Source organism: Hemitrygon akajei, chromosome 26 (assembly GCF_048418815.1).
Source record: "Hemitrygon akajei chromosome 26, sHemAka1.3, whole genome shotgun sequence".
NCBI classification, from domain to species: Eukaryota; Metazoa; Chordata; class Chondrichthyes; order Myliobatiformes; family Dasyatidae; genus Hemitrygon; species Hemitrygon akajei.
In genome coordinates this window covers 24236912-24264251 of record NC_133149.1, presented here as the reverse complement: position 1 = coordinate 24264251, position 27340 = coordinate 24236912, and the positions used below count along the sequence as shown (strand labels likewise).

At 41.8% G+C, this 27340-nt stretch overlaps 1 protein-coding gene across 1 annotated transcript in view; it reads right to left on the bottom strand.

Moving 5' to 3' along the window:
• Nucleotides 1-27340, bottom strand: part of LOC140716815 (endothelial cell-selective adhesion molecule-like) — a 122410-nt gene that overhangs the window by 20836 nt on the left and 74234 nt on the right. The window contains exons 2-4 of the mRNA XM_073029738.1: nt 6878-7026; nt 3349-3550; nt 296-451 (exon numbers count right to left, since the gene is read on the bottom strand). Coding sequence (XP_072885839.1) covers nt 296-451; nt 3349-3550; nt 6878-7026 — 507 coding nt within the window. The remainder of the gene's footprint in view (nt 1-295; nt 452-3348; nt 3551-6877; nt 7027-27340) is intronic.

Below are 27340 nucleotides of genomic sequence, written 5' to 3'. Positions count from 1 at the left end.
TCAAGTACAGGCCCAGAACCATCAATCACTCTTCATATATTAAACTTTTCATTCTTGGGATCATTCTTGAGTGTCTCCTCTGGACCCTCTCCAGGACCAGCACATATTTCCTTAGATATGGCAGATAATGCCTTTCACAACATCAGGACATCTTAAAACAATCCATTGAAAATAAGTATATTTGAAATGTGTTCTCTGGCACATGGTATGAGGATCTTTTTTGTTTATCCATGAGAATTCAGCTAAAGATAACAAAAGTTACACACTGAATGAAGAAACTGGTTTGTGTACTCACTGTGGATGGGGTGATTAAAAGACTGCGGCTTGGGACTAGTCCGTTGCCAAGTGTAGGTAGGGACCGGTTTGCCACTTGATGAATGGCAGGTCAGGGTCACATTATGACCAACAAATTTGCTTCCATTGATACTGCATTTTGGAGTGGAGGGTGGTACTAATTTGGAGAGAAGAGAGAAACAAATCAATGAGATGGATGCTTAAAATACGTGGAGCACATTGCATTTGCTACAATACTCAGAATGAATTCCATGGCGCGAGCCCAAGATCGACTCCATTGCTTCTCTCCGATTGAGGCATTGAGCAAAATTGAAGGCGATGAGGAGGAGGGCAGAAGACGTGCGAGTGTGTGGCGCCGTCCACCTGCGTTTGACCAGCCTTCCTCTCTCGCGCGCTAGCTGCTGTCGGAGGAAAGTGCAGGAGTCTTGGGATCCACGTTGTAAGGATTGATCGGTGAAGCTGTGGACTCATTTTGGGAACTTTGAGGTTCATGTTTCACATTTTCCTGGATTCTGATTACTCTTTTTTTGCTGTTTTTTGGCTTTTTGATTGGGCGATCAATGCGGACTGGGATGCTTTGGCGAAGAATGGCTCTGCGGCCTGCAGTGGGCTAGCGGCGCTACTAAACTGAACTAAACTGAATACTACTGGACGCCTGGTTTGATATTCTATGCCTGTCCGCTTGCTTTTTGCCATTTGCGCAGTTTGTTCTTTTTTCGCGCATTGGGTGTTTGATGTTTTCTTCAACGAGTTCCATGGTGCTTCTTTCTTTCATGACTGCCTGTGGGAGGACAAATCTCAGAGCTGTATTCTGTATACATACTTTGATCATAAATGTACTTTGAATTTTTGAATCTTTGAATGATCTTTCATTGAAACATAAGAATATCTGGCCAAAAGATTTGTTAATCAATATACAAGTTGTGGTGGTTGTCAGCAAGATGAGAAGTTATTCCCCAAATCTATTTGAGCCTGCATACTGCATACCATCTGAATGAGGTATTCCCACAGTGCTCTTGTGTAGAGAGTTTGAGGATTTAGACATTGATGATGAACTTCCAAATCAGAATTTTATGAATCTTGAAGTACACTGCAGTGACTAAGATAGATAGAGGAGTGTCAGGGGGGCTAACTAGAATGGTTGATCAATTAACTACCTGTGGGAAGATACTTTTAAGATGGTAGCATGAAGTTTTAGTATTAATAGCCCCGTAGCACTTTCCAAAAGGGAACTTTTGTAAAAGGCAACACACAGAGAATGCTGGAGGAACTCAGCAGGCCAGGCAGCATCTATGGAAAGGAGTAGTATCGACATTTCAGCCCTGGCCTGCTGAGTTTGTCCAGCATTTTGTGTGTGTCGCTTGGATTTCCAGCATCTGCAGATTTTCTCTTGTTTGTGTTTTGTAAAAGGAAGTTTGCTCGGTGGGTAGAGTCTACAATGATTTTTTCCTGGTCATTTATTTACCCTGGGCACATGCAAGTCCTGCAGTGATGGTAGACCGCACGCAATGACCTTTTCACCTGACCTGCTGCTTTTGCATATTGTGAGAGGATGTTGTGCCAAACCAGACAGGAGTGGTTGATGTGAGGATGCTCTCTCTGATGGTAGAATTGCACCAGTATGTTTTGGGGAAGATGGAATTTTACCAACTGCTGAAAGACTTTTTAGTTAATGAAGGAAATGTGGTTCTCCCACATGAGGTCCTGTGAATCAATGAAGCCCAGGAACCTGTACGTTGAACAGGTGCTAACTGTGGAGCTGTTATTATGAGTGGGTGGAGAGGAGACACATTTCTCTTGAAGTCAATATGCATCTCCATAGTTTTGAAGATATTTAACTCCAAGTTGTTGTGATTGCACCAGGCTTATTTACTTTCTGATCGTATTTGGATTTACCATTAATTAATCATTTTCAAAAATTTGTATTAACCATTAATAATTAATGTCATATAACTGGTATAATAGCATAATGGCTAAGCTACTTGATTAGTATCATAGACCATTGTCTTAGGGATGCAGGTCAAATCTTGCAATGGCAACTGAAGAAGTTTAATGCACATAATGAAATAAGACTAGAATTAAAAGCTAGAATTCCAATGTACTAAGAAAGCTCAATTCTCCTATGAATATGTCCCTCTTCTTTCCTTAAATATTCCTGTCTTAGTGGTGGATATTCCAACAGTGTGTAATGCAATCTGTCCTGTTATGTCAGTCTGAAATTCAAACTTCTGAAAGGACAATGTGAATGATGACAGTAGAGTGTAAAATGATACACACTACATTTATTATCCTTAGTAACAGAGTATACCATCTGACAGTCTCGATATGCCAGACCACACAAAAAAAAACAAAAATAAATGGCCAATTCTCATATAAACAAAAAGGGCAAGTAATTTAAAGTTTGGGAATTCATTACTGAGTCAAGCAGGCTGCAATGTGTCCACACAGAAGATAAGGTATAATTCATTTATCTTTCAATGGGCAAAGTGCTCTAATTTTGTTCAATAATCTCTCCAGTGACACTTCATCAAAGGTCCTCTTGAAGTCCAAATGTCAACTTGTCCTCCCTTATCTGTGTTAGTTACAGTGTTAAAAATTGCAATAAATTTATCAAACACTATTTCTCTTTCATTAGTCAGTGCTGGCCCTGCCTAATCTTAATATTATGTTCTAAGTGCCCTGCAACCAATTTCTTAATAATACATTCAAACATTTCCCCACTACTACTGTCAGGCTAACTGTCCACAATTTTCTATTTTTACTCTCCCATCTTTTCTATGAAGTTATAACCACCTTCAAATTGTATTAGCCAACTCCTATAAATACTCTCTCCCAGTTTGCAACTGTAGCCTCTAAATACAGGAGTTCCTAAACTTTTTTAATGCTATCATTACCATTAATGCTACCATTAACCAAGGGGTCCGTGGACCTCAGGCTGGGACCCCTGCTCTCATTTGCCACTGGCTCAAAAGCTGGGGAAGTCATGCAGTACACTCTGGGAAATGAAGTCACTCTACTACAGAGTAGGCAGGCGGAGTAGATTGTAATACGTACTCAGCACGGACAAGCTGGTTATTCCTTTTTTCATTAACTCAGGATTTGCAGAGACTACAGTGCAAGTGTAGTGACCTGAATCATCTAACTTGGTGTTGTTGATATATATGGAGACATCCCTGGTTGGCTTTGAATGCAGGAAACTAACACGCTTTCGGTATTGAGGTTCTACTGAAATTTGGCTGCTGGAATACATCACGATCTGGAGAGAAGAAACAAAGTACATTTTAGAAAAGGAATGTTAACAGCATGCTGTACAAGTCAGTCAAACCAAATCACTATATTCCTTCATACTAATAGAATTTATATTGAATTTGATGTTAATTATGAATTTACATCAAGCATCCTGCAGACAGTTCACAAAACTACTTTCTTTTATTTCAAATATAATTCTATTACTCAGCTGCATATGATTGGAGTCTGTGATTTACATTTTGATGTTCTGGGGCTGATTGAGCAGTCTGGCACTTGCTGTCTCCATGGGAATTCGATGAGGTTTGGAGTGGAGTGTGTGGCCTGGACGCCTGGTAGCCTGGAGACAGGGCACGAGCCAGTGATCAACTCCATGTTGCTTCTCTCCGACTGAGGCATCGAGCAAGGTTGAAGTCGATGAGGACGAGCGCGGAGGACGGGCGGGTGTTTGACGCAGTCTTCGTGTGTTTGGCCGGTCTTCCTCTCCCTCCCACTAGTTGCTGTCGGAACAAAGTCTTGGGATCCACATTGCAGGACTGATTGGCAAGGCCATGGACTTGTCTTGGGAGACTCTGAGGTGCATGTTGCACGTACTTCTGAAGTCTGGTTACTCTTTTTTTTCTGTTTTTGAGCAGTTGGATTCAAGTGAGTGATGCGGACTGGGGCGCTTTGCCGAAGGATGGCCTTGTGGCCTGCATTGGCTAGCGGCGCAGCGCTGAACTGAACTAAACTGAATACCAATGGTTTGATGTTTGATATCTTATGTGTTGCCCGTTTGCTTTTTGCTGTTTGCGCAGTTTGTTTTTTTTTTGTGTGCTTGGAGAATTTGATATTTTCTTGAACAGATTCCGTGGTGTTTATTTGTTTCATGGCGGATGAATCTCAGAGTTGTATTCTGTATACTAGTGGTCACCAACCTTTTTAAGCCCAAGATCCCCTACCTCGGCCTTAGTGAAAGGCGAGATCGACCCCAGATCGATTAGTTCCACGCATGTGCACCGGGGCAGAAAAGACCAGAAGTAAAACCCCGCAACCCGGAAGTAGAAATAATGTATAAACACCAGGGGTACCCACCCTTTTTTGCAACGCAGACCTGTTTAACATTGACAATATTCTTGCGGACCAGCCGACGTTGGGGGGGCGGGGGGTGTTAAACACAACCGGAATACACCGATACTCGAAGCAGGTTCCTTATGTCCAGTCTATTCCGCAATTTAGTTTTCGCAGCTCTTGGCACTTAGCTTCTATCCCGCTTGCTCACGTTTTTTCTGCTGAAAAATCTCAATGTGTTTGTCTTTAAGTGCAGGGTGCTTGGACTCAAGGTGCCGAAGCAGTTTTGAGGGCTTCATTGCCTCATTAGACAACCTCCCAGCCCGAACTCCAGCCTCCCACCCGCCTGCCGCCAGACGCCTTGGCCAGGTGCGGCTGGTCGTGGGTTGGGTGAGAGGACAAGGTCAGGGCCGCTGGTCCCCGTACCGGGGCCGCGGCGGTCACAGTCCGGAGAGAGTGACCAACCGAGCGAGGAGTGCAACAGGACGTGCCTGCCCCCCTTGTAGGATCTGTCGGCCGATAAAAGTTTGTTTCAGTAGATCACAGCGCGGTAGCTGCTCTGATACTTACGAAACGCTGAGCCTGAATTAGGTCGTCTACGAATATTTTAGCACCGGGTTCCTCACGACCATTCGGTGTGGTAAACAGGTTTAGAGGCGGCGCCCATCTGTCCGCGCTCCGGGTCAGTAGCAACGGCACTTCCTGCCGACCCCCCGAGGCCAACCAGTGATCCCTGCTGCAAGGGTATCACTGAGTTTAGGCGTCTGATGACCTCGCGTGCATTCAAGTTCAACAGTGGGCGTGACAGGGAATGAGGAAAGGTGCAGCTGACTCGTATTGTTTCCAGTGGTTGGGGACCACTGAATTACACTGTGCAGTGCGGGGGAGCTACACGCATGCACACTGGGCAGAAAGAAAGGAACTAAAACCCCGCAACCCGGAAACAATCTCTCAACAGTATTTGTGTACTGTTTTTCTTTTTCTTCTTTTTTTTTCGGGATCTACTGGGAAAGTCTCAAAGATCGACCAGTCAATCGCGATCAATGGGTTGGCAACCATTACTGTATATAGTACATACATTGATAATAGATGTACCTTGAATCTTTGAATTGGTGTTAATGCAGAACTCTACTAATTTGCAAGTATTTGGGCTAGTAGTTTAAGGAGTTAGTCTCCAGATCCTTTCTCCAAAGGGTGCCTAATCTAAAGGTGCAAAGACCCAGATCCATTTTGCTGTATCCCCATGTACCTCGTCTTGCACTTGGATTAAGCTAGCTGCAGGTGGTATGCAGCATGGTTGTACAGTGCTTGCAACACACTGTCCATGAGAGGGGAATGAGGTCAGTCTCACACAGCACAGTCCAATCACTGTGCAGCAAGGAATCCCTAGGAAACTGGTAGAGAGCTTGCATAACAAAAACACCTAATCCCTTACCTAGACAGAAATCCCACAGGCTGGCAGCCAACACCTCCACTTGCAAATCCTGCCCCATTTTCTGATGGGAAGCCAGGCAGAATAAAGGCCAACACTGCAGACACCCAAGCCTACGTAAATGGCCGAGATATGAAAAAATATATACAGTTCCTCAGTTCATCCTGGTCCAGAAAGCTTTCGCCCACGTCTGATTCCATCCTGAGGGAAGTGTAGATTCTCTAATCACAAATTAGGAAGCCCATCCAGTCTCTGCTGGCTCTGAACCATCCCACTCCCTGACTTTTTTGTCTCTCCAATGTGTTTCTATTCTGCCCTTATTCTCCCGCCACCCATTTAGGGCTATTTGACATTAGGGCTAAACATCATTTGTTTGAGATGTGGGAGGGAACCTAGGGAGACCTATATGGTTGCAGACTCCACACAGACAGCACGGAGGTCAGAATCGAACCTTGATCACAAGAGCTGTGCAATTGCAACAATGTTGCTGCATTCCTGTGGTGCCCACCATTGGCTGCATGTTTTTTTGACCATATTGTAGTCTTTTTTTGGTGCCATCATGAATACAGTCTAAAACAATTTGGATTTTTAAAAAAATTTTCCTCAATGTTTCTGGATTTACCAAAACATTTCTAGGAGCCAATCACAAACATATCGACTTTTGGAATCCTTGAAGTCTGTACTGCTGTTGAATCCATCTTCTTAGTTCAGTGTTTTACCCTCTAGTAAAATCACAATGGAAGTGGCTTAGGAAATGGAGCACCATCTTGCTGAATAACTTTAAGCTGGAGCTGGTTCAAAAGGGACTAAGTCGCCTCAGTGTACACACTAAATATTTGCTATGAAATCACTTACCACTCCTAACGTTCCTTTGGTCCAAATCACAGAGCTAATATTAAGGTATGCTGGGCCTGCAGTGATCCGGCTGGTCAAAACAACGGTATTGCCAATAGAGACCTGCTGTGTTTTCGGCATCTCTAACTCAAATTCTTGTGATACCACATCTGCAAAAGACAACAGAAACTTTTTTTTGAATTCAGACAAACAAATTAAGAGCAGGCTTAGTACACTGCAAAAGGCGAAGAATGCAATCTTAACACAACATAACCATCAGTGCTCTCAAGATCTGTCAGGATATTGTATATTCATTCAAGTCCCATCTTACTTTTCTAATATTCAGCAGATACAGGCCGAGATTGTCCAGCCTTTCCATAAGAACATAAGACATAGGAGCAGAATTAGGCCATCTGGCCCATCGAGTCTGCTCCACCATTCAATCATGGCTGATTCTTTTTTCTATCTCCTCCTCAACCCCAGTACCCGGCCTTCTCCCCGTAACCTTTGATGCCATGTCCAATCAAGAACCTATCAATCTCTGCCTTAAATACACCCAACGAACTGGCCTCCACAGCTGCATGTGGCAACAAATTCCACAAATTCACCACCCTTTGGCTAAAGAAATTTCTCCGCATCTCTGTTTTGAAAGGGCGCCCCTCTATCCCAAGGCTGTGCCCTCTTGTCCTAGACTCTCCCACCATGGGAAACATCCTTTCCACATCTACTCTGTCTAGGCCATTCAACATTCAAAAGGTTTCAATGAGATCCCCCCTCATCCTTCTGAATTCATTAAGGCAACCGGACTATTTCATGGATGTGTCAGTGAACCTTTGAACTGCTTCCATGAACATTTTTCTTGAAATGAAGACACCAACAATACACATTTAACTCAAGAATAGGCCTCATTAATGCTCTTTACAAAAAGAGAATAATCTATTTCTGCTTTCAACTTCCACAACAATAAAAGCTAATAGAAAGTTATTATTTAAGTTACTTGCTCTATCTTCAGACTAGCCTAACTTTGTTAGGCAACAAATGGAGACTATTCGGGCTCTACAATGGTACTCAAAAGTGACTTTGGAACACTGTTTTTGAAACACAAGAATGTCAACACAGAAATCATCAAAAACAAGGTTCATACTTTAAAAATCAAACCTGGCGTCAAATCTGTCTAATGCAAACTACAGTGCAAGGGTTTCCAAACGTTTTTTTATGCCATTAACTGAGGGGTCTGTGGGCCCTAGATTGGGAACCCCAGAGACAAGCAAGGGAAAAAAATTTGTCAAATTTCTAAGGAAAGGATCAATGCTGAAGTTAACTCAATGAGTACCCTTGATAACGATGGTACTAAAGGCAAATAAGACAGTCGGGCTGGGCAACAAATTAAAACTAACTTCAATAAGGAAGGCAACACTGAGCAATATCCTCTGTTACATTTCAAGACAGCACATTAAGTTGGCCAGAGCTTTGTAGATTTTTCCTACCCTACGCTCAAATAGATGTGGATGAATTGTCAAAAGGATCTCACAATCAAACACACTGGAGTTTTTGTCCTCATACTAGGTTGCCACACTATCAGATCCTCTCCAAAGCTGAATCGTTATATTTAAAAGGCTGACCTAACCAACCTACAGCCAAGTTGTTGCAAATGGCAGTGTGGCGGAACCTCTTACTGTACCAAAGCCAAAGCATGCTGTTTCAGGCTTACGTGATAACGTAGCAGTTAGCACATTGCTTTACAGTCCCAGTGATCACTAATCGGCGTTCAATTCCCACCGCTGCCTGTAAGGAGTTTGTATGTTCTCCCCATCACCACAAAAAGGTTTCCTCCGGTTGCTCCGGTTTCCTCCCACATTCCAAATATATATGGTTAGGCTTAGTGAGTTGTGGATATACTATGGTGGCACCTGAAGTGTGGCACAAACAAAATACATTTCACTGTATGTTTTGATGAGTACATGACAAATAAAACTAATCTTTAATCCAATCCGAATTTCTCAAATGGAAAGTTCTGAGGGAGAATCACTCCGTCTTTTAGTCATGCTCTGACTATGACAGGAATGCCTGATTCAATGCTCAAAGATAAACGTAGAGAAGTGTTTCATTTCCCTCAATCCTTCTCTGCATTAGCAGAAAGGTGAGACATTTTAGATGGTTACATATAATAAATTACTGAAAATTTATGTTGAAAACACATCCCACTTGTAGATCAAGAGGGCAATTTAAACCAAATAGCCCATCAAGGGGAAAAAAAAAGCAACATTACAGTAGGAGTTGCTTTAGAGAGTGCTAGTGCCAAAATATTTCTTTTTCTGCTGAAAGTAGCACAATACAATGTAAAAATGTGTAATTAACTACAGTTAATTAGGCTGCTTCCATTGAAATAAAAAGCATCTCCCCTACATCATTAGCCCTGAACAGAATGAGTTCTGCGATAATGAACGGGAAGAACAATAGAACGAGCACCAAACTGATTCTTTATGTTATAAACAGAAGTGAACAGTTTTCATCTCAAATTCCTGTGGGTAACCCTCAGGGAGCTTTAATACGCTGTGAAAGACAGGAACAGTTCCAGCCTCTTTTGGTTCACACAGCCTTTCCCATGTCCCTTAATGATGCAACCGCGGTCTTCATTGCTCCCATTCCACCACCACCACCATATCGCCACCCACCCCTCACCCTCAACTTACCGCCTGCATTTACAGTCTGACGGCATTCAAGAGCTGTGGAGTTTTCACCATGAACATTTATTTCCCCCAAAAGGCAGCACTGAAGCAAAGGATGAGATCATTATCATGAAAGGAAGATTTGCATTTATATAGCATCTACCAACACGGCAGGATGCAGCACAGCACATGCAACCGATTACTGTACGACCTTGGTGACACCGCATTCATGACCCTGAACTTGACTGCACTGCAAAACTGGTTGCAAGTGCTCTGCAACCCCCAGCAGTTGTGGAAAGATGCTATAAAAATGCAAATCTTACTTTCATGATCCAGGAATAAGCTCTCACCGAATATCACCTTCCCAGTTATTTCATCCACACTTGTGCTACAGGTCTCGAGTATTTTTCTCAATTCTTCCCCCCCAGAATGACAGCCTTTTTCTATGGTTTGGTCATGTGGTGTCAGAGCTTGAAATTCCCAATTTCTAATTTTCGTCCATTTCAGATTGTTTTCTCAGTTATCATTGCTTGGTAAAATCAAATGCATTGATGATTAAGAAGTAAATTTAGCAAATAGATTGTGCTTTAATTTCTAAAACAATGTGTGCTGAAAATAAATAATATTTGTCCTATTAGCCACCCACATTTAATATAGGAGATAGAACATAGCGCAGAAGAATACAGGCCTTTCGGCCCATGATATTGTGCCAATCTTTTAAATGACTTCAAGATCACCACATAGCCATCCATTTTTCTTTCATCCATGTACCTATTTAAGAGTCGTTTAAATCTCCATAAAGTATCTGCCTCTACCACCAACCCTGGCAGTGAATTCCACATACCCACCACTCTCTGTGTAATAAAGCTTACCTCTGCCACCTTCCCCTACATTCTCCAATCACATTAAAATTAGGCCCTCTCATATTAGCCACTGCCACCCTGGGAAAAAGGCACTGGCTGTTCACTCTTTCTATGCCTCTTAAACACCTTGATCAGGTATCCTATCATTCTCCTTCACTCTAAAGAGAAAAACTTGCTCAACCTTTCCTCATACGACATGTTCAATAGTCCAGACAGCATCCTGGTAAATCTCCTCTGCACCCTCTCTAAAGCTTCCACATCCTTCCTGTAATGAGTCAACAAGAAATGAACACACTACTCCAAGTTACTCAACCAGCTTCCCCCCCCCCCCCCCCCCCCATCGATATCACTAATATATCTTGTGTCTGAAAACAAATGTGATGGTACCAAGTGCAATGGCAAAGCCTTGATTTTCTATATAATTTTGTGTCAGCCTGAAGTTATGAAATATGTTGTCAATGGAGATTTATCCAAATTTTTAGTAAGGTCCTAAGATGGCTTTTATCAACATCAGTAAAAAAATAAAAAAATGGAGTTTATATGTTTTGTTTTGTTTAATAATCAGAAAATAACCGCTACCCAAAGGAGAACTCCATAGCTGCTAGTCTGGAGAATCCAGCAATCGTAACTAACTGCAACTAAACTCAGGAATTTCCCCATTCCGAAAGTGAGTCTCTTTAAAGGAATAGGCTATATTGGTACTTGAATACCATACCAAATTCCACACTTCTGATGAGCAATGGGAGGTTACTAGTGATTCCAGATCTTGGCTGCACCTCCATAATATTCATTTTCATTCACAGTCACAGAGCTACACAGCATAGAAACAGGCCCTTTGGCCCTGCCCAGAATTGCCAAGGTGACAACCTCAGCTCATTTCATTCGCTTGCATTTGGCCCGTATGCCATTGGCACTTGCCTATCCATGTACTTCTCCAAATGCCTTTTAATTCTGTCCATTTCTACCACTTTCTCAAAGCTCATTCATACACTCATCACCTTCTGTGAAAAATTTGCCCCTCTGCTCCCTTTTAAATACTTCCTCTCTTATATTAAATCTGTGCCCTCTAGTTTAAAAGTTCCCCAGCCTAAGAAAAACACTGTGACTACCTACCCTATCAATGCCCTTCTATAAAGTTACCCCTCAGCTTCCTTTGCTAAAGCGAAAACAGTCACAGCCTGTCTAATTTCTCCTTATAACTCAAATCCTCTGGTCCTGCAACATCCTTGTGAATTTCTCTGCTCTGTTTCTAAATTAATCACATCCTTCCTATGGCATGGAATCAAGAATTGCACAAAACACTTCAAATGCAATCAATCTCACTAACATTCTGTACAGCTGAAACACGATGTCCCAATTCTTGAACTCAATGAGTAAAAAGGAATTCAGAATATCTACACGTGCAGCTAGGACCAGATCTAGCAGTCACTAAAAGTAATTAATACCCAATATACCCAATGGAGAGAATTTTCACTTGCTGACTATTAATCATTTGTGTTAGATCAAAGTGGACATGATATAGACCCTACAAGAGATAGTGATGAATTGTGGTCTCAGGTAGAGTGAAATTTTAGAAAATGGAACATGGTTCAGGGCATCTCTCACCCTCATCATCCAGAAAAGAAAATGTGGGAAGGAATTGCACACTCTACCACAATAGAAATGCTGATGTGAACTTATCTATAAGAGCCTAGTGTACAAGTCATTTTTATACCCTAATACTTTGCCCAGATTTTTGCTCTTTATTATTATATTAGTAACTGAAGCAGTGACTATGTTGTGTGAGTTTTTTGAACCAGTTGTAAGGTTAATAAACAATTCATTCTTTTATTTTTTGTTGGTTCATGGGAATGTTGGCTTCGGCAGATGCTGAGAGGATGCCTTCTACAAATGCTATTCCAAATAAACTGGGAGGGAGAATCAGGGCTTAGAGTCCTATCTGAAACTCCTGGTTCAATTTTGATTTCAGATCCAGCTGTTTGCATCATTGATCTGTCATAAATTTATAGTCTGCTTATAACAAGATAAACTAGGTCTACATGCGTATGCCCTAAAGGGGCTGTATTCCAAAGGGGTAGAAATCGCTCAGTTAATTTACCTTATAGAAAAGACAACTTACAGATCAATAGTGATTTTCTGAATTTGGGTCATAATAGACACTATGACAATGAAAACTTTGAAATTATGGAAATTATAAAAATCTGTTTGACCCACTCAGCTGAAGCAATGCTTGTTGAAGTTTTTACAGCTTCATGTAAACCTTAAGGCTAGATTATTAATATGTTCTTGTAGTTGTTATTGGAAGGAATTACAGCTCAAGTATCCAAGCAATAAGGATTCATTCCTTTACATCAGAATAATCTTTTCTAATTCAAGCATAAATCAAAGTGAGAACATTTCTTCCAGCCAGCCACTGTATGAAATTTGTGTTATTTTTAATCTTTCCTGACTGAACAAGTAGAAATTATTTTTTAACTCCCTTATTCAGAGATACACCAGAAACCCTGTAATTTTTCATAGATTGTCACTGAAATTTGTTCTTTTTCAGCAGCTGTACAGTGCAGTACTCAAAAATTACAAGTTACAGTAATAAATACATAAGATTAAATAAATAATGCAAATATAGGGGAAAAAGTGAGGTAGCATTCATGGTCCATTCAAAAATCTGATGGCAGAGGGAAGGAGCTGTTCCTAAAACATTGAGTGTGCATCTCCAGGCACTTCTATCTTCTCCTTGGTCGTAGCAATGAGAAACAGCCATTTCCTGGATGGTGAGAGTCCTCAATGGTGGATGCCTCCTCCTTTGAGGATGTCCTCGATTATGGAGTGGCTAGTACCCATGATGGAGCAACCTCCATACCGGACAGTGATGCAGCCAGACAGAATGCTCTCTGCTGTACATCTGTAGAAATTTGCTAGACTTTGCGACATACCAAATTTCCTCAAACTCCTAACAAAACATGTCTGCTGATATGCTTTCTTCAGAACCGCATCAATATGCTGGGCCCGGGATAGAGCTTCAGAGAATTTGAAGCTGCTCACTGCTGACTCCTCAATGCGGGCTGGTGTGTGTTCTCCTGACTTCCTTTTTCCCCGAGTCCTTTCGTCGCACTGACGTGGAGTGCAAAGTTGTTGTGACCCTACTCAACCAGCCGATCTATCTCACTCCTTTTCAACTTCTCATCACCCTCTGAGATCCTGCCAGCAACAGTTGTGCCATCAGCGAATTTACACATGGTACTTGAGCTGTGCCTAGCACACAGCCATGACTGTAGAGAGAGTAGGCCAGTGGGCTAAGCATCAACTTTTGAACACTATATTGGAAGAAATGTATGTAGATTGTGCTCTCAGCAGGGTTATGGATGGTGGGAACAGAACAGCTAAAATGACTTTTTTTTAACCCTTTGTGGTTGCAAGGTAACTGCTGGGAACTGTATTACCTTGATGTGCAATAGAAAATCACCAGTAATGCCAATTCGTGTGCATACTAATATATTTTCTGTATTCTCATAGTCACAGAGCTCTACAGTCCAAAACAAGCAACAATAAAGACTCATGTTCAGAATATTCAGATTATTTTCACTGCCAAAAAGAAAAAATCAAACATATGGATCGCATAAAATGAAGCCCTTGCTACTTTTGTTGGCAGATTTTTATATATATCAAAATTGCTGATGAAAGCACTCTTAATTCCTTCCTGTGTCCCACAAATCGATTTAAATTCAAACAACCCTCTAGAAATAGGACGGCTGACTTAATTTCGCAAGTTTGACGAAGGAGATTGTGCATCCTGGCTCCCTGATTACACCTGGATGACACAGAAGGAAAATCTATCTGCATATTTCTTTCACAAAGAAGCAGCTGAATAGTTGTGTTTCTCTGTTCATGACTACTTCAGAGATGTTAAATGAAGCCGCTCAATTAATTTAATCGCATTTCTTATTTCAATTAGCAGGCAGGTCTGTGGTGAGGTAGTGTGGAACTGACGATATAATTTACAATACCCATGAAAGACTGGCCAAAGGACCAGCAAATTTCTATGACATTCATTTTGCCCTACAGTAGCTGCTAAAGTACTTAAGTGGGTTACCACTACCACTAAAGTAATAAACAGAACAACCATATGGATACATAATAAGTTTTCAGCTCAAACCTGCCTCCTCTTAGAATTCAATGTTATTCACAACATTAAAATTAAATACTATGTAACAATATAGCCTGATGTCCTTTATGGGTATAAACACATGAAAAAGTACAGCAGCAAATCTATTGAATCAAATGTTGAAGTCAGTTTTAAAAGAGTTTATGGATTCCAAATTGCAGCTATCACTGAGCACATTCTGCTTATATGTGACTCACTGACATTAAAAAATATCTAAAAGGGATTAGACTACAAAAATAGAAAAACACCAGTTTAAATTAAACCTCCCTTTCCCTTAAACCAAATCATTTTTGTCGTTGCTTCCTTAAACAGAATTGGCATTTTAAGCTCCTAAATATGAACCAACAACATTTTTTTATTTACGTAGATTGGTTTGAGTTCTTAGCAAAATGAGGCAGTATCATCTAGGTTTCTTTCTGTCTGGGTTTCATCCAAGCCCCACTTTTGATATTCTGCCTTGTTTAATAAAGCAGTCTGACCAATATCCTTGTTTGTACATGATCTCTATTTAATAAGAATTGCAAGGATTTATACCTTAGTCCTCTCCATTTCGAAACAAAAGTGAGCGAATATGGACCTCAGGAGGACTGTTTCACAGGTTTATACAGGAAACAATTACCTTGAAGGATATACCACCCAACTTGACGAGGCCATTTTTAAGTCACAACCTCAGACAAATCTTGTGTGGCAAAGCTGTTTTTTTGTGCCCTTAAATTGATGGCAAGCAGAATTGGTGCACCAAATTTCAATTCATTCGCAATTGAGACAGACTCAACTAGAACAGCCCTTTCCAAACCCCAGTGCCAGCAATGGTAAAACAAATCAGCAAGATTTAGTGGGAATTAAATAACTGATGCAACATAACCAGCAGAGAAGATGTACAGATATAGATGGAATAAGGCCCCATGTCTTTTAATTGAACTGGAATAGTCAAGGAATCACAATAACACAGTAACTGGTTTGTTGCGTCTGTTCCAGCTTTTTGCAGAGCCATCACTCAATCCTGTTCATAGAGTCATAGAGCACTACAGCATCGAAACAGGCCCTTTGACTGATCTGGTCTTCTGTCTACTTCTACCCATTTGCATCTGGACCATATCCTTCCAAACCCCTCTCATTCATGTGCCTATCCAAACATCTCTTAAAGGTTATAATTGAACAAACTTCTACTGCCAGTTTGTTCCACATTCGTATCAACATCTGAGTGAAGTTTCCTCTCAGATTATACTTAAATATTTTACCTTTCACCCTTAACCTATGATCTCCAGTTCTAGTATCAGCCAACCTCAGAGGAAACAGCCTGATTGCATTTACCCTATCTATACCCTCAATTTTGTCTACCTCAATCAAATCTCCCCTGGTTCTCCTATGTTCCAGGGATAAAGTCCTAACCTATTCAACCTTACCCTATAACTGAGATCCTAAAGTCCTGACAACATTCCTTATAAATTTTATCTGCACTGTTTCAAGCATATTGATACCTCTCCTGTAGGTAACTGATCAGACCCACACACAATACTCCAGATTTGGCCTCGCCAATGTCTTATAAAACTTCAACATAACATCCCAACTCCTGTACTCAGTGCCCAGATTGATGAAGGTCAATGTGCCAAAAGCTCTCTTTACAGCCCTATTGGCCTGTGACGCCACTTTCAAGGTATTACGGATCTGTATTTCCAGATCCATTTGCTTTACTGTACACTTCAGAGCCCTACCATTACTTCCCAAGTCCAAACCTGGTTTGTCCTTCCAAAGAGCAACGCCTCACTTGTCTGCATCAAGTTCTATCTGCCATTTTCATCCTATTTTCTCAGCATGTCAAGATTACCCTGCAAGCTTTGGCAGCCTTCCTCGCTGTCCACTACACTCCCAATCTCGGTGTTATTCACAAATTTGCTGATCCAGTTTTCTACATTGTCACCTAAATCATTTATTAATGATTTAGTCAAGGAATTAGATGATTTAGATGATAAACAAGAATGGACCCGGCACCAATCCCTCACCACACCACTAGTCACAGGCCTTCAGTCAGAGATTAACAGAGAAAATAATTCAGTCTTCCCCAACCAGAAGCCCTGGATGAACCATGAGATCCAAAATCTGCTGAGGACCAGATCAGTGGCATTCAGGTTTAGCAACCAAGTAGCATACAAGAAGTTCAGATACGACTTCTGGAAAGCCATCTAACAGGAGAAGTGGCAATTCTGGACCAACTTGATTCACTGAAGGATGCTCAAAAGCTGTGGCAGGGCTTGAATGCTATCACCTCTTATCAGGTGAAACCAAGCGACATAGGTGACAACAGGGCTTCATTCCCAGGTGAGCTCAATACCTTTTACACTCGCTCTGACATTCAAAATATGAAGGAGCATTCATGAACACCTACAGCTCCCGATGATCCAGTAATTTCAGTCTCTGAGTCCGATGTGAGAGCACCCTCCACGAGGGTGAACCCATGGAAAGCATCCGGCCCAGATGGAGTACCTGGCCGAGTACTAAAGACTTGTGCTGATCAACTCGCTGGAGTGTTCACTGATCTCTTTAACCTCTTGCTTCAGCAGGCTGAGGTACACACCTGCTTAAAGCAGACTTCAGTTATAACAGTTCTTAAGAAGAATGTGGTAACCTGTCTCAATGACTATCATCCAGTAGCACTTACATACACTGTGATGAAGTAGCTTGAGAGGCTGGTGATGAAACATATCAACTCCTGCCTGAGAAATTACTTGGATCTGCTCCAGTTTGCCTCTTGGCATAACAGGTCCAGCAAATGCCATTTTTTGGCTTTTCACTCAACCCTGAAACACCTGGACAGCAAAGATGCACACATCAAGATGCTCTTCATTGACTACAGCATTCAATACAATCATCTCCTCAAAACTAATCAATAAACTTCAAGACCTTGGCATCAATAACTCCTTGTGCAATGGGATCCTGGATTTCTTCACTGCTTTCAGATTAGCAACAACACCTCCTCCACAATCACCATCAACACAGGTGCACCACAAGGCAGTGTGCTTAGCCCCCTGCTCTACCTACTTTATACATATGACTGAGGCGAGGCACAGCTCCAATGCCATCTTGAAGTTGTAGGCCAATTCAAAGGTGGTGACCAATCAGTCTTTCAGAGGGAGAATGAAAATCTGGCTGAGTGGTGCCATAAAAACAATCTCTTACTCAATGTCAGCAACATCAAGGAGCAGATTATTGACAAAAGGAGGAGGAAACCTGAGGTCCATGAGCCAGTCCTCATTGGGGGAATCAGAGGTGGAGAGGGTCAGCAACTTTAAATTCTTCAGTGTTATCATTTCAGAGGATCTGTCCTGGGTTCAGCAAGTGAATACCATTACTAAGAAGGGATGGCAGCACTTCTATTACCTTCAAAGTTTGTGACGATTTGGCATGATACCTGAAACTTTGACAAACTTCTAAATGTGTAATGGTGTAATGGAGAGTATATTGACTGGTTGAATCACAACCTTGTAGGGAAATACTAATGCCCTTGAATGGAAAAATCCTACAAAAGGTAGTGGATATGACCCAGTCCATCACAGGTAAAGCAACCCCCCCCCCCCCCCCCACACTGTTGAGCACATCTGCATGGAGTGCTATTGCAGGAAAGCAGCATCCATCATCAGAGATCCCCACCATCCAGGCCATGCTCTCTTCTTGCTGTTGCCATCAGGAAGAAAGTACAAGAGCCTCAGGACTCGCACTATCAGGTTCAGGAGCAGTTATTATCCCTCAACCATCAGGCTCTTGAACCAATGGAGATAACTTCACTTCCCCCATCATTGAAATGTTCCCACAACCTATGGACACATTTTCATGGACTCTTCACCTCTTCTTCTTGATATTCATTGTTTGTTTGTTTATTTATTTATTTATTTTTCTTTTGAATTTGCACACTTTCTTGTCTTTTACACATTGGCTGTTTGCCTGTCCTACTTCATGCTGTATCTCAATAAATAAAATAAATAAACAACCCTCCCCCCATTCGCTGCACTGCTTCCCTTTCCATAGAAATATATGGAACATGTTTTCCATGGTAATGACTAATATAAAATTCTTGTTAATTATTCCAGCCATGTCCTCCACTTCAATTGCCCCAACCCTCCCACAACCACTGTTGCCTCTAAGCTGCACAGTAACAGACATGCCCCCGTGCACATAGCCTTTCTTGCCACACAGCTGGAATTTTCTTTTGTGTAATGTTTTATTAAAGTGGCACGCAGTTTTCTGACCGTGTGAAAATTTCCTGTTCAAGCCAGATGATGGGACAACTCCAGAAAGAATAGCTCAGATCCTGGGCCCTCCACAGGATCTGCACAGCTGTAAAAAAAAAATTGAGGTAATATTGCCCACAACTCATACAGCCTTTATATAAACCCAAACTACTTTCACATTCTGTCTTTGCCAGTCTTACTTTCCTTACCAGCTCCCCACTCAACTGGTTCCGTTTGTCCAAGGTCTAATTTAGATTATTCTTCTTGCCTGTATTACTTACCTATTTTGTTTCTTTTTACTATGTTCACCATCACTTTACAGTGCGACATGTAGGGCCTATTAACTTTAGTTCTGCTGTCTAGGTTGATAAACCATCCTAATACAAAATTAAAATCTTTAAACCAACGCAATCCAACATAACGATTCAAATTACTTTGCACTTGTCCCACCTGAGGTTTCACACTTCATCTACTGTTTGACAAAATTGGAAAATAAATAATTTCCCTGCATCCCACCAAAAAATTGATCCTAGTGGAAACTGATTACCAGAAACAAGAAAGGTCTTGGCCCAAAACCTCAACTGTTTGTTCATTTCCCACCTGTTGAGTTCCTCCAGCATTTTGTATGTGACACTTCCAGAATGCTAAGAATAAAGTCCGAGGGCATTTGGTTCAACCACCAGGGGGCAGCATTGTGCAATTGATGTAAAATGTCATATTATCAAGGGAGTGTCACTTGGTTACACATAATGTGACCATAGAAGGCACTTACATATAATACAAAGGGATATATACAAATATTTCAAAAAATAGAAGGGGGGGTAGTGCTAGAGGCGAGTGTAACTACACCAGGCATATAAAATATAACCCACAACTGCACTGCAAAGTCCTCCCAAGTTCTCTGTTAGAATAAGTAATCCAATGTTCATGTTCTCTCCCAGGACAACAACTCCAGAATGAAGGCTGTAAATGCATCCAGTCTACTTTTTTGGAGAGTTCATACGCACATCACCAATACGAGAGTCCCAAATAGACTCTCTGTTCTGTGCTCTATTGTGGGAGACAGCTGAAGAGATTCAAATATATGGTGAAAGCTTCCTTGAATAAACCAGTAACATCCTCACTGACTGTTGGAAATCCCTAACCCATACACTGCTCAAAATGGAAAGGAGCACTGAGGATGGGATTAAGTTCCTCAAGTTCATACATTGGGGGCCCTCCATAAACAATGAAGGATAGAGCCACCTCACAAACTTCCAACTCCTCACATCATCAGGTACCTCCTCTCCCTCCCATGAAACTCTCTGGTTCCCATTGGCCTCATCAATCATCTCAGAACCTACAAACCCAGAATGGAAGTACCGGTAAGTTACCTTTGGTCCAAGTATGTGCCAAAGAAGTAATGTAAAAATATAAGTACAATACAAGAGAAACTAAAACATAATTAATAAACAAACACCAACAAAACTACACCTACAAAGCCAAATAATAACAATAGAGTTGGAAGGGACTAACTAATCTGTTTTCTGATTGGCTGATAGCACATATATGGTTTGTTCATCTGGAACTGTATTTATAATCATGATCTTTGAACTACTGTATCAATATTGACATTGTGGAAAACAAGAAAGGAAGAAGCTATCAGGACAGACCACAATAATGATTTCACTTTGTATGGCATTTTGTAATACACGATATATATGGGTTCCGAGCAAATAACCTGTGCTTATCTGAATGTTTCTGTACAATACTGGGTGCAGTTTTCATACAAGAGTATGTCCAAAAAGTGCTGCAAGTTTCTGCATTCTTCGTCTTTCTATTCAAACCTAATCTGTGATCAGTCTCCAACTCAAGATCTTCAAGTGTTGTGACGAAATTAAATGAAGAGAGAGCTCAATGGCTTGAGAACAGATCGCATTAACTGGCAAAGAAACCATTAGGATAAATTATTTATGTAGAATTTTGTTGCGAACCACACTGTTTGCTGAAAAAAGCAGGAATCAGAATCATAAAACACCATCAAGAAGAAATCGACAAAATAATTGAAAGAAAATTTACAAAGAAATGGAGAGAGAACGGTGCAAGTAGTGCCTATCAGTGGCAAGAAGGCTGAATGCAGTTGTTCCATATTGTGTGGTAAAGTGATTTTGTTTTAAAAGGTACAGTATTGATATTAGGGATTTATCTGTCACTAGAAGGGCTGGAATTTATTTATTAATTAATTTATTTATTTAGCAATACAGCAAAGAGTAGGCTCGTAGAGCCACGCTGCCTCAGCAACCCCCGCCAACACCGATTAACCCTAATCTAAGCACTGGTGAACTCACAATGACTAATTAACCTACCTGGTATTTATGTGGACTGTGGGAGGAAAATCCACACATTCCACGAGGAGGACGAACAGAGACTCCGTACAGACAGTGCCGGAACTGAGCTCTGAACTCTGACGCCCCGAGCTGTGATATTGTTGCACTAACCACTATGCTACCATGGCATACAGTGCTCTCTGTCACTAAGTGTCTTTGAATGAGTGCAGGTGAGCTGCTTTCCTCCACTGCTGTAGTCCTTTTGATAAAGGTGTTGGATGAGAGGTCTGGAATTTAGATTCAGTGACAGTGATGTCCTTCCAATTAGTGTATGACTTGGAGGTAAACCTGTAGGCAAGATGACAGCTTCTACGGGGTCAATCAAAGTTGTTGTTATCTTTTTTATATGAATTTTTTATGATCGCAAGACCCTGCTGAGCATTAAGAGTTTAAAGTACTGCAGGTCTAACGCACCAGTGAGTTGCTTATTGGTGGACAAATTGAAGGAGCTGGACTTGTTGCGGGCCGTGATGCTGCCTACATCGGAGATTCGGGGTCAGTGCAGTCTAACAGCGCGTGATCATCTTAGTCGCTTTTCTTGTGATTGTAAGACCCTGTTGGACATTGGTGGTGTGGAATGCTGGAAGTCCAATTCATTGGTTTATTAGTGAATGGTGGGGGAGCTGTGTGACCTCAGTTGCAGAGAGAACTAGGCCTCAAGCCGCAGCGTCACCTGTTTTCAGCTGCCCAAGGTGGGGGAGCTGCAGAGATGTGTGCTCCACCAGGGTACTGGAAGCCATGTGGCACGGCGTCCATGCTGGAGTTGGGCGCTCCGCCAGAGTGCCAGTTGCAGGATGGTGTGGCGTTTTGATGGCGCTGGTGTTGGCCCCCCAGTGCTCACTCATCAGAAGACAAGCTGTATTGTGTTCGACTGCAGACTGCTGCAACATTCATGGACTTTTCTTTACATGACTGTATTTTGCTACTATCTTACCTGTGCAATATGTGCCTTGTGCTGTGTATGACTTTTGGTATTGTGTTTAGGACCTTGGCCCCAGAGCCCAGGAGTAACACTGCTTCGTTTGGCTGTATTCATGGATATTCATGTATGGTTGAATGAGAATTAAACTTGAACTTGAATGTAATGCTGTTCCTATATGTTCACAGCCCTAATCCTTCTTGCTGACAGAGGTCAACAGTTTGAAATGCACTGTCAGAATAATCTAGGCAAACAAGATGTATTTTCTAAGTGACAAACACTACATTACCCACTACAGCTACAGTGCATGGGGGTGTAGAGGAAATATTCTACAGAGAAGTAGAAGGACAAATCAGGTTCAAATCAGGTTGTTTTGACAGTGGCACAGCAAGCTTCTTGAGTGCGGTTGGACAAATCTTCATGTAAGCATTATTTCCTGGTTGACAAATTATGCATGGTTTCATGGGAAGTAAGTCACTTGCCACAGGATACTCAATCTCCGACCTATTCTTATGGCTCTGGTGTTTATGTAGCTGGTCTCATTGTATTCTGTGATGAATACTCACTGTCCAGGTCCAGGAGGATTTTTTTTTACCAAGCTCAACTTCCTACCATAGCAGCTGACACCTCTAGAGATCAGAAAGTTGTTAACAAGAGTTAGGAAGTTAAACTTCCAACCAATATTTTTTGTTCAGCTTCTTGTCATAAACGGGAAGCAGTCTTCAATTCTTGATGTAAATTGCAAGCAATAAATCAGTCTGAAGTTAAAAGAACAGCCTTGCAAACAAACAGCACTGTCTATAGCACACAGGATGCTGGCCCACTACATAGGCTGTCTTCTCAAGAGATGTAGTGAAAGACAATGGGGTTGTGTTCTGTAGACTTCTCTGTTTCTGGGCATTGGAGTTTCTATAGCAAGCCAAGATGCAACCAGTCAGGATACCCTTCACCATGTACATAGTCATAGAGTTATAGAACACTAGAGCACAGAAACAGGCCCTTTGGCCCATCAGTTTATCCCGAACTATTACACTGCTTAATCCCATCAATCTGCACCGGGACCATAGCCCTCCATACCCTTCCCATCCATATACCTATCCAAATTTCTCTTAAATGTTGAAATCAAACCTGTATCTACCACTTCCGCTGGCAGCTTGTTTACCCTCTATGATCTTCTGAGTGAAGAAGTTCCCCCTCATAGTCCCCTTAAAAATTTGACCTTTCACCCTTAACCCATGATCTCTAGTTCTAGTCTCACCCAACCTCACTGGAAAACCCTGCTTCCATTTACCTTCATAGTTTTGTACACCTCTATCAAATCTCCCCTCATTTTTCTATACTCTCAGGAATAAAGTTCTAATCTATTCACACTTTCCCTATAACTCAAATCCTGGTGGCATCCTTGTAAATTTTCTCTGCACTCTTTTAATCTTATTAGAAAGTAGGTGACCAAAACTACACACAATACTCCAAGTTAGACCTCACCAATGTTTTATACAACTTCAACTTAACATCCCAACTCATGTACTCAATACTTTGATTTATGAAGACCAATGTGCCAAAAGCTTTCTTTACCACCCTATCTGCCTGTGATGCCACTTTCAAGGGATTGTGGATCTGTTTTCCCAAATCCCTCTGTTCTACCGCACTCTTTAGTGCCCTATCGTTCACTGTGCAAGTCCTACCCTGGTTGGTCCTCTCAAAGTGCAACACCTCACACTTGTCTGCATTAAATTCCATCTGCCTGTTTTTCCAGCTGGTTCAGATCCTGCTGTAAGGTTTGTTACGTTCCCCAGTAACCGGGTGACTTATCAGCAAAGATAGATGGGTCCGCTGAAGCCTGATACTACTATTTTCAAACGTTTTTATTTATAAAGGGGCACAAACGCATGGTTAATACAAAACATTCAGATCATGTACGTCGTCACAACTCAATCTAAAGCACAGGTATAGTAATAATCAATCAGAAATAAGCTCTATCGTTGTCTAGGGGTAATGTAGATATATATTGTTTACTGGATATTTAAAAGTCTTTTTGCGGTCACTGCAGTTCCACCAGCTGCCGTCGTTGTGGTGTCGCGTTGGTGCACTTTTGTTAGACAGAGAGAGAGAGAATGAAACATTTACCCAACAGGTTTTCCAACCTGTAGGAGGTAGTCGGAAGTCTCGTTGGGGAATGGACTCTCATCTGTGGCTTCCCCTGTAGCTAGGCCGTTCTTCCGTGGTGATGTCGCCAATCCCAGGCAAGGAAAAGACGCACACGAACCCCACCACCGGCTGTCGCTCTCCAAAATGCTGTCGCAGGAATTCTCGCGTATCTTCTGGTGCGTCTGAAGGGGTCCTCCCCCCCCAGACCCTCCTTTATACTTCCTCACGGGATCGCCGGTGTCAATCTCTCTCTCAACCAGCCCACTTTGCCCGAGGGCTTTACACATGGTCTTCATGAGACAATAGTCAAAGAGTCGCTTTATTCTGCTTCCCGGGGGAACGTGGTCTTCAGCACGTCTCCCTCTCTCTCTTGGGTCATTTGACCCCCCCCTTGACTAAGGCTCTTGCGAATCTCACAAAGGAGGGGGCTGGGTTCATAACAGGTTTAACAATCTTCCTTGTCATCTACGTATTTGCTCTATAGAATGTAGTATCTATAAAAGTCTGTTTAAATTTTAGATGACACGCCAAATCTACACAAACTTTGAAGAAAGTAGAGGTGCTGTCATGCCTTCTGTGTAATGGCTCTGGTGTGCTGTTCTCAGGACAGATTCTCTGATTTGGTAGCACCAGGAATTTGACTAGGATATACAATAAACACAACAATCTTCTTTTGTGTGAGACAGAACCCCCACGAGTGGACTGATTTCTCTTTGATGCCCAACGCACTTCAGTTTTTATCAAGTAAATGCCACATTCAATCAAATGGTGTCTTGACATCAAGGGCAGTCACTCTCACTTCATCTATGAAATTCAGTTCTTTGATCCACACTTTGACTAAAGATACCATAAGGTCAGGAATTAAGTGAAATTCAACTTGGAAAATTCAATGTGGTTTATTTGTAAGTGCTCCTTTGTTGTACTATCAAGAACATTATTCATCACTAAGTGACGACTAAGAATAGCCTGATTGGAAGGCAATTGTTTTGACCTATTTTTAGTGGGCTGAACATACCCAGGAAACTTTCTACATTGTCACATAGATGTCAGTGTTATAACTGTACTGGAAAGGGTTGGCTAGGAGCCTGGGTAATTCTGGAGGACACATCTTCAACTCTACTTCCAGGATATTAGCTGATCCTATGTCCTCTGCATATCCAGTGTTCCTGTCCATTTCTTAACATTACATGGTTGTTAATTGAATTGGCTGGAAAATGGCTTCCATATCCTATCTCAGGAGAAGGAGGAAGCAAAGACAGGTGATCCACTTTTGACTGAAGATGTTTGTAGATGCTTTATCATGTGTTTGGTGCTCAGATCCTGAACTCCACCATCACTGAGGATAGGGATATTTCTGAAACTTTCTCCTCATCCTAGCTTTTTAAGTATTCACTCCCTTTCTGGGCAGGGAAGACTATGAAGCTTTGATGTGATCCTTTGGTTATGGGATAATTTAGTTTGGTGTGCTACACGCTGCCTTTCTCTGTAAGAGGTCAGATCACCATTAGTAGCCAGCTGTACCAGCTTCTGAGCTCGAGAGGATGCTGAGGTGTGGGGAAAACAACAGAGTGGAACTCTGAGAGCTTCCGTGAGTAGCAGTGGCTCAGCAGATAATGCTGCCACCTCATGTCTCCAGTGGCCCAAGTTCAATCCTGGCCTTCGTTCATCTGCATGCAGTTTACAGGTTTTCCCTGTGGCCACTAAAATTTCTTCCAGATGCTCCAGTGTCCTTCCACGCTCCAAGAACTTGCTGATTCCCTTGTTAATTAGCTGCTGTGTAAGCAGGCGGTAGGAGCGTCAGGGTGGAGTTGATAAAGCATGTGCGAGAGAGGAGGAAAAATTACGAACGAAGCAGGGGAATGGGATTAATGGGAATGCTTTGAGAGCTAGCATTAAGGTGCAGGCAAACCATCCCTCTCTGTCAATACATGGATCCTCCACAGAGAAAGCTCCTGGGAGTTCACATCACAGATGACCTCACCTGGTCCCTTAATATCACCTCCCTGAACAAGAAAGCACAGCAGTGCCTCCATTTCCTAAGAAGATTGAGGCAAGCAAAGCTCCTCCCCCAACCCCATCTTCACTGTGTTTTACAGGAGCACCATTGACAGCATCCTGACAAGTTGCACCTCCATCTGATATGGGAGCAGCCCAGCATTGGACTGGAAGTCCCTACAAAGGACTGTGAGAACAGTTGGGAGAATCATAGGGGTCTCCCTACCATCCATCGGGGACATTTATCAGGACTGCTGATCAAGGATCCCACCCATCCATCCAACATCCTCTTTGACTTTCTACCATCAAGCAGGAGATTACAATGCATAAAAACAATAACAGTCCGGATAAGAAACTGTTTCTTCCCCAGGCCATTAGGCTTCTGAACTCCCGGCCGCATCATATTCGAAGTGTCACTGGTTAATCTGTTCCATACCTTATTATATTTAATATTAATGCATTTTACTTTGTTATTTATGTGGGATTCATCTGTAGATTTTATCCTTACCTTCATTAGTTATCGTGTGTTATGTGTACTACTAAACTTTACACCCTGTCTCGAAGAAACGTAGTCTCGCTTCTATATACATTTGATTATATACATTTATATAGTTAAATGACAGTAAACTTGACTTGTCACTTATCAATGGGCTGAATGATTTCTTCAATGTTGTGAGATGATATGATAAATAAAGTATTGATTCCAGACTCCAGTTGCACAGGAAATACAAAGCTTGGGCGATTGCCATAATTAGTATTCAGCTTGATTGAAACCATTGTACACAAGATCCAAGGTTGGCATATTCCATTAAACACTGTTCCTACATGAGCACATCTTATCAGTAAACTCATTGAGGAATGTGATCTTTACAAGTTCCCGGGTCTCACTTTCACCACATTCAATCTGAACCATAGGGAAACAAAGAACACCTTCTCAGATAGTCTTCTGGCACTCTGGCTTTCACTTCCATTGAAGTGAAAAACACTCCTCCCAGGTTTAGCACAGTTACAGGACAAATTAGTCAGAGTCATCAGAATCAGGTTTAATATCACTGGGATATGTCGTGAAATTTGTTAACTTTGTGGCAGCAGTACAATGCAATACATGGTAAATATAGCAAAAATCTGAATTAAAG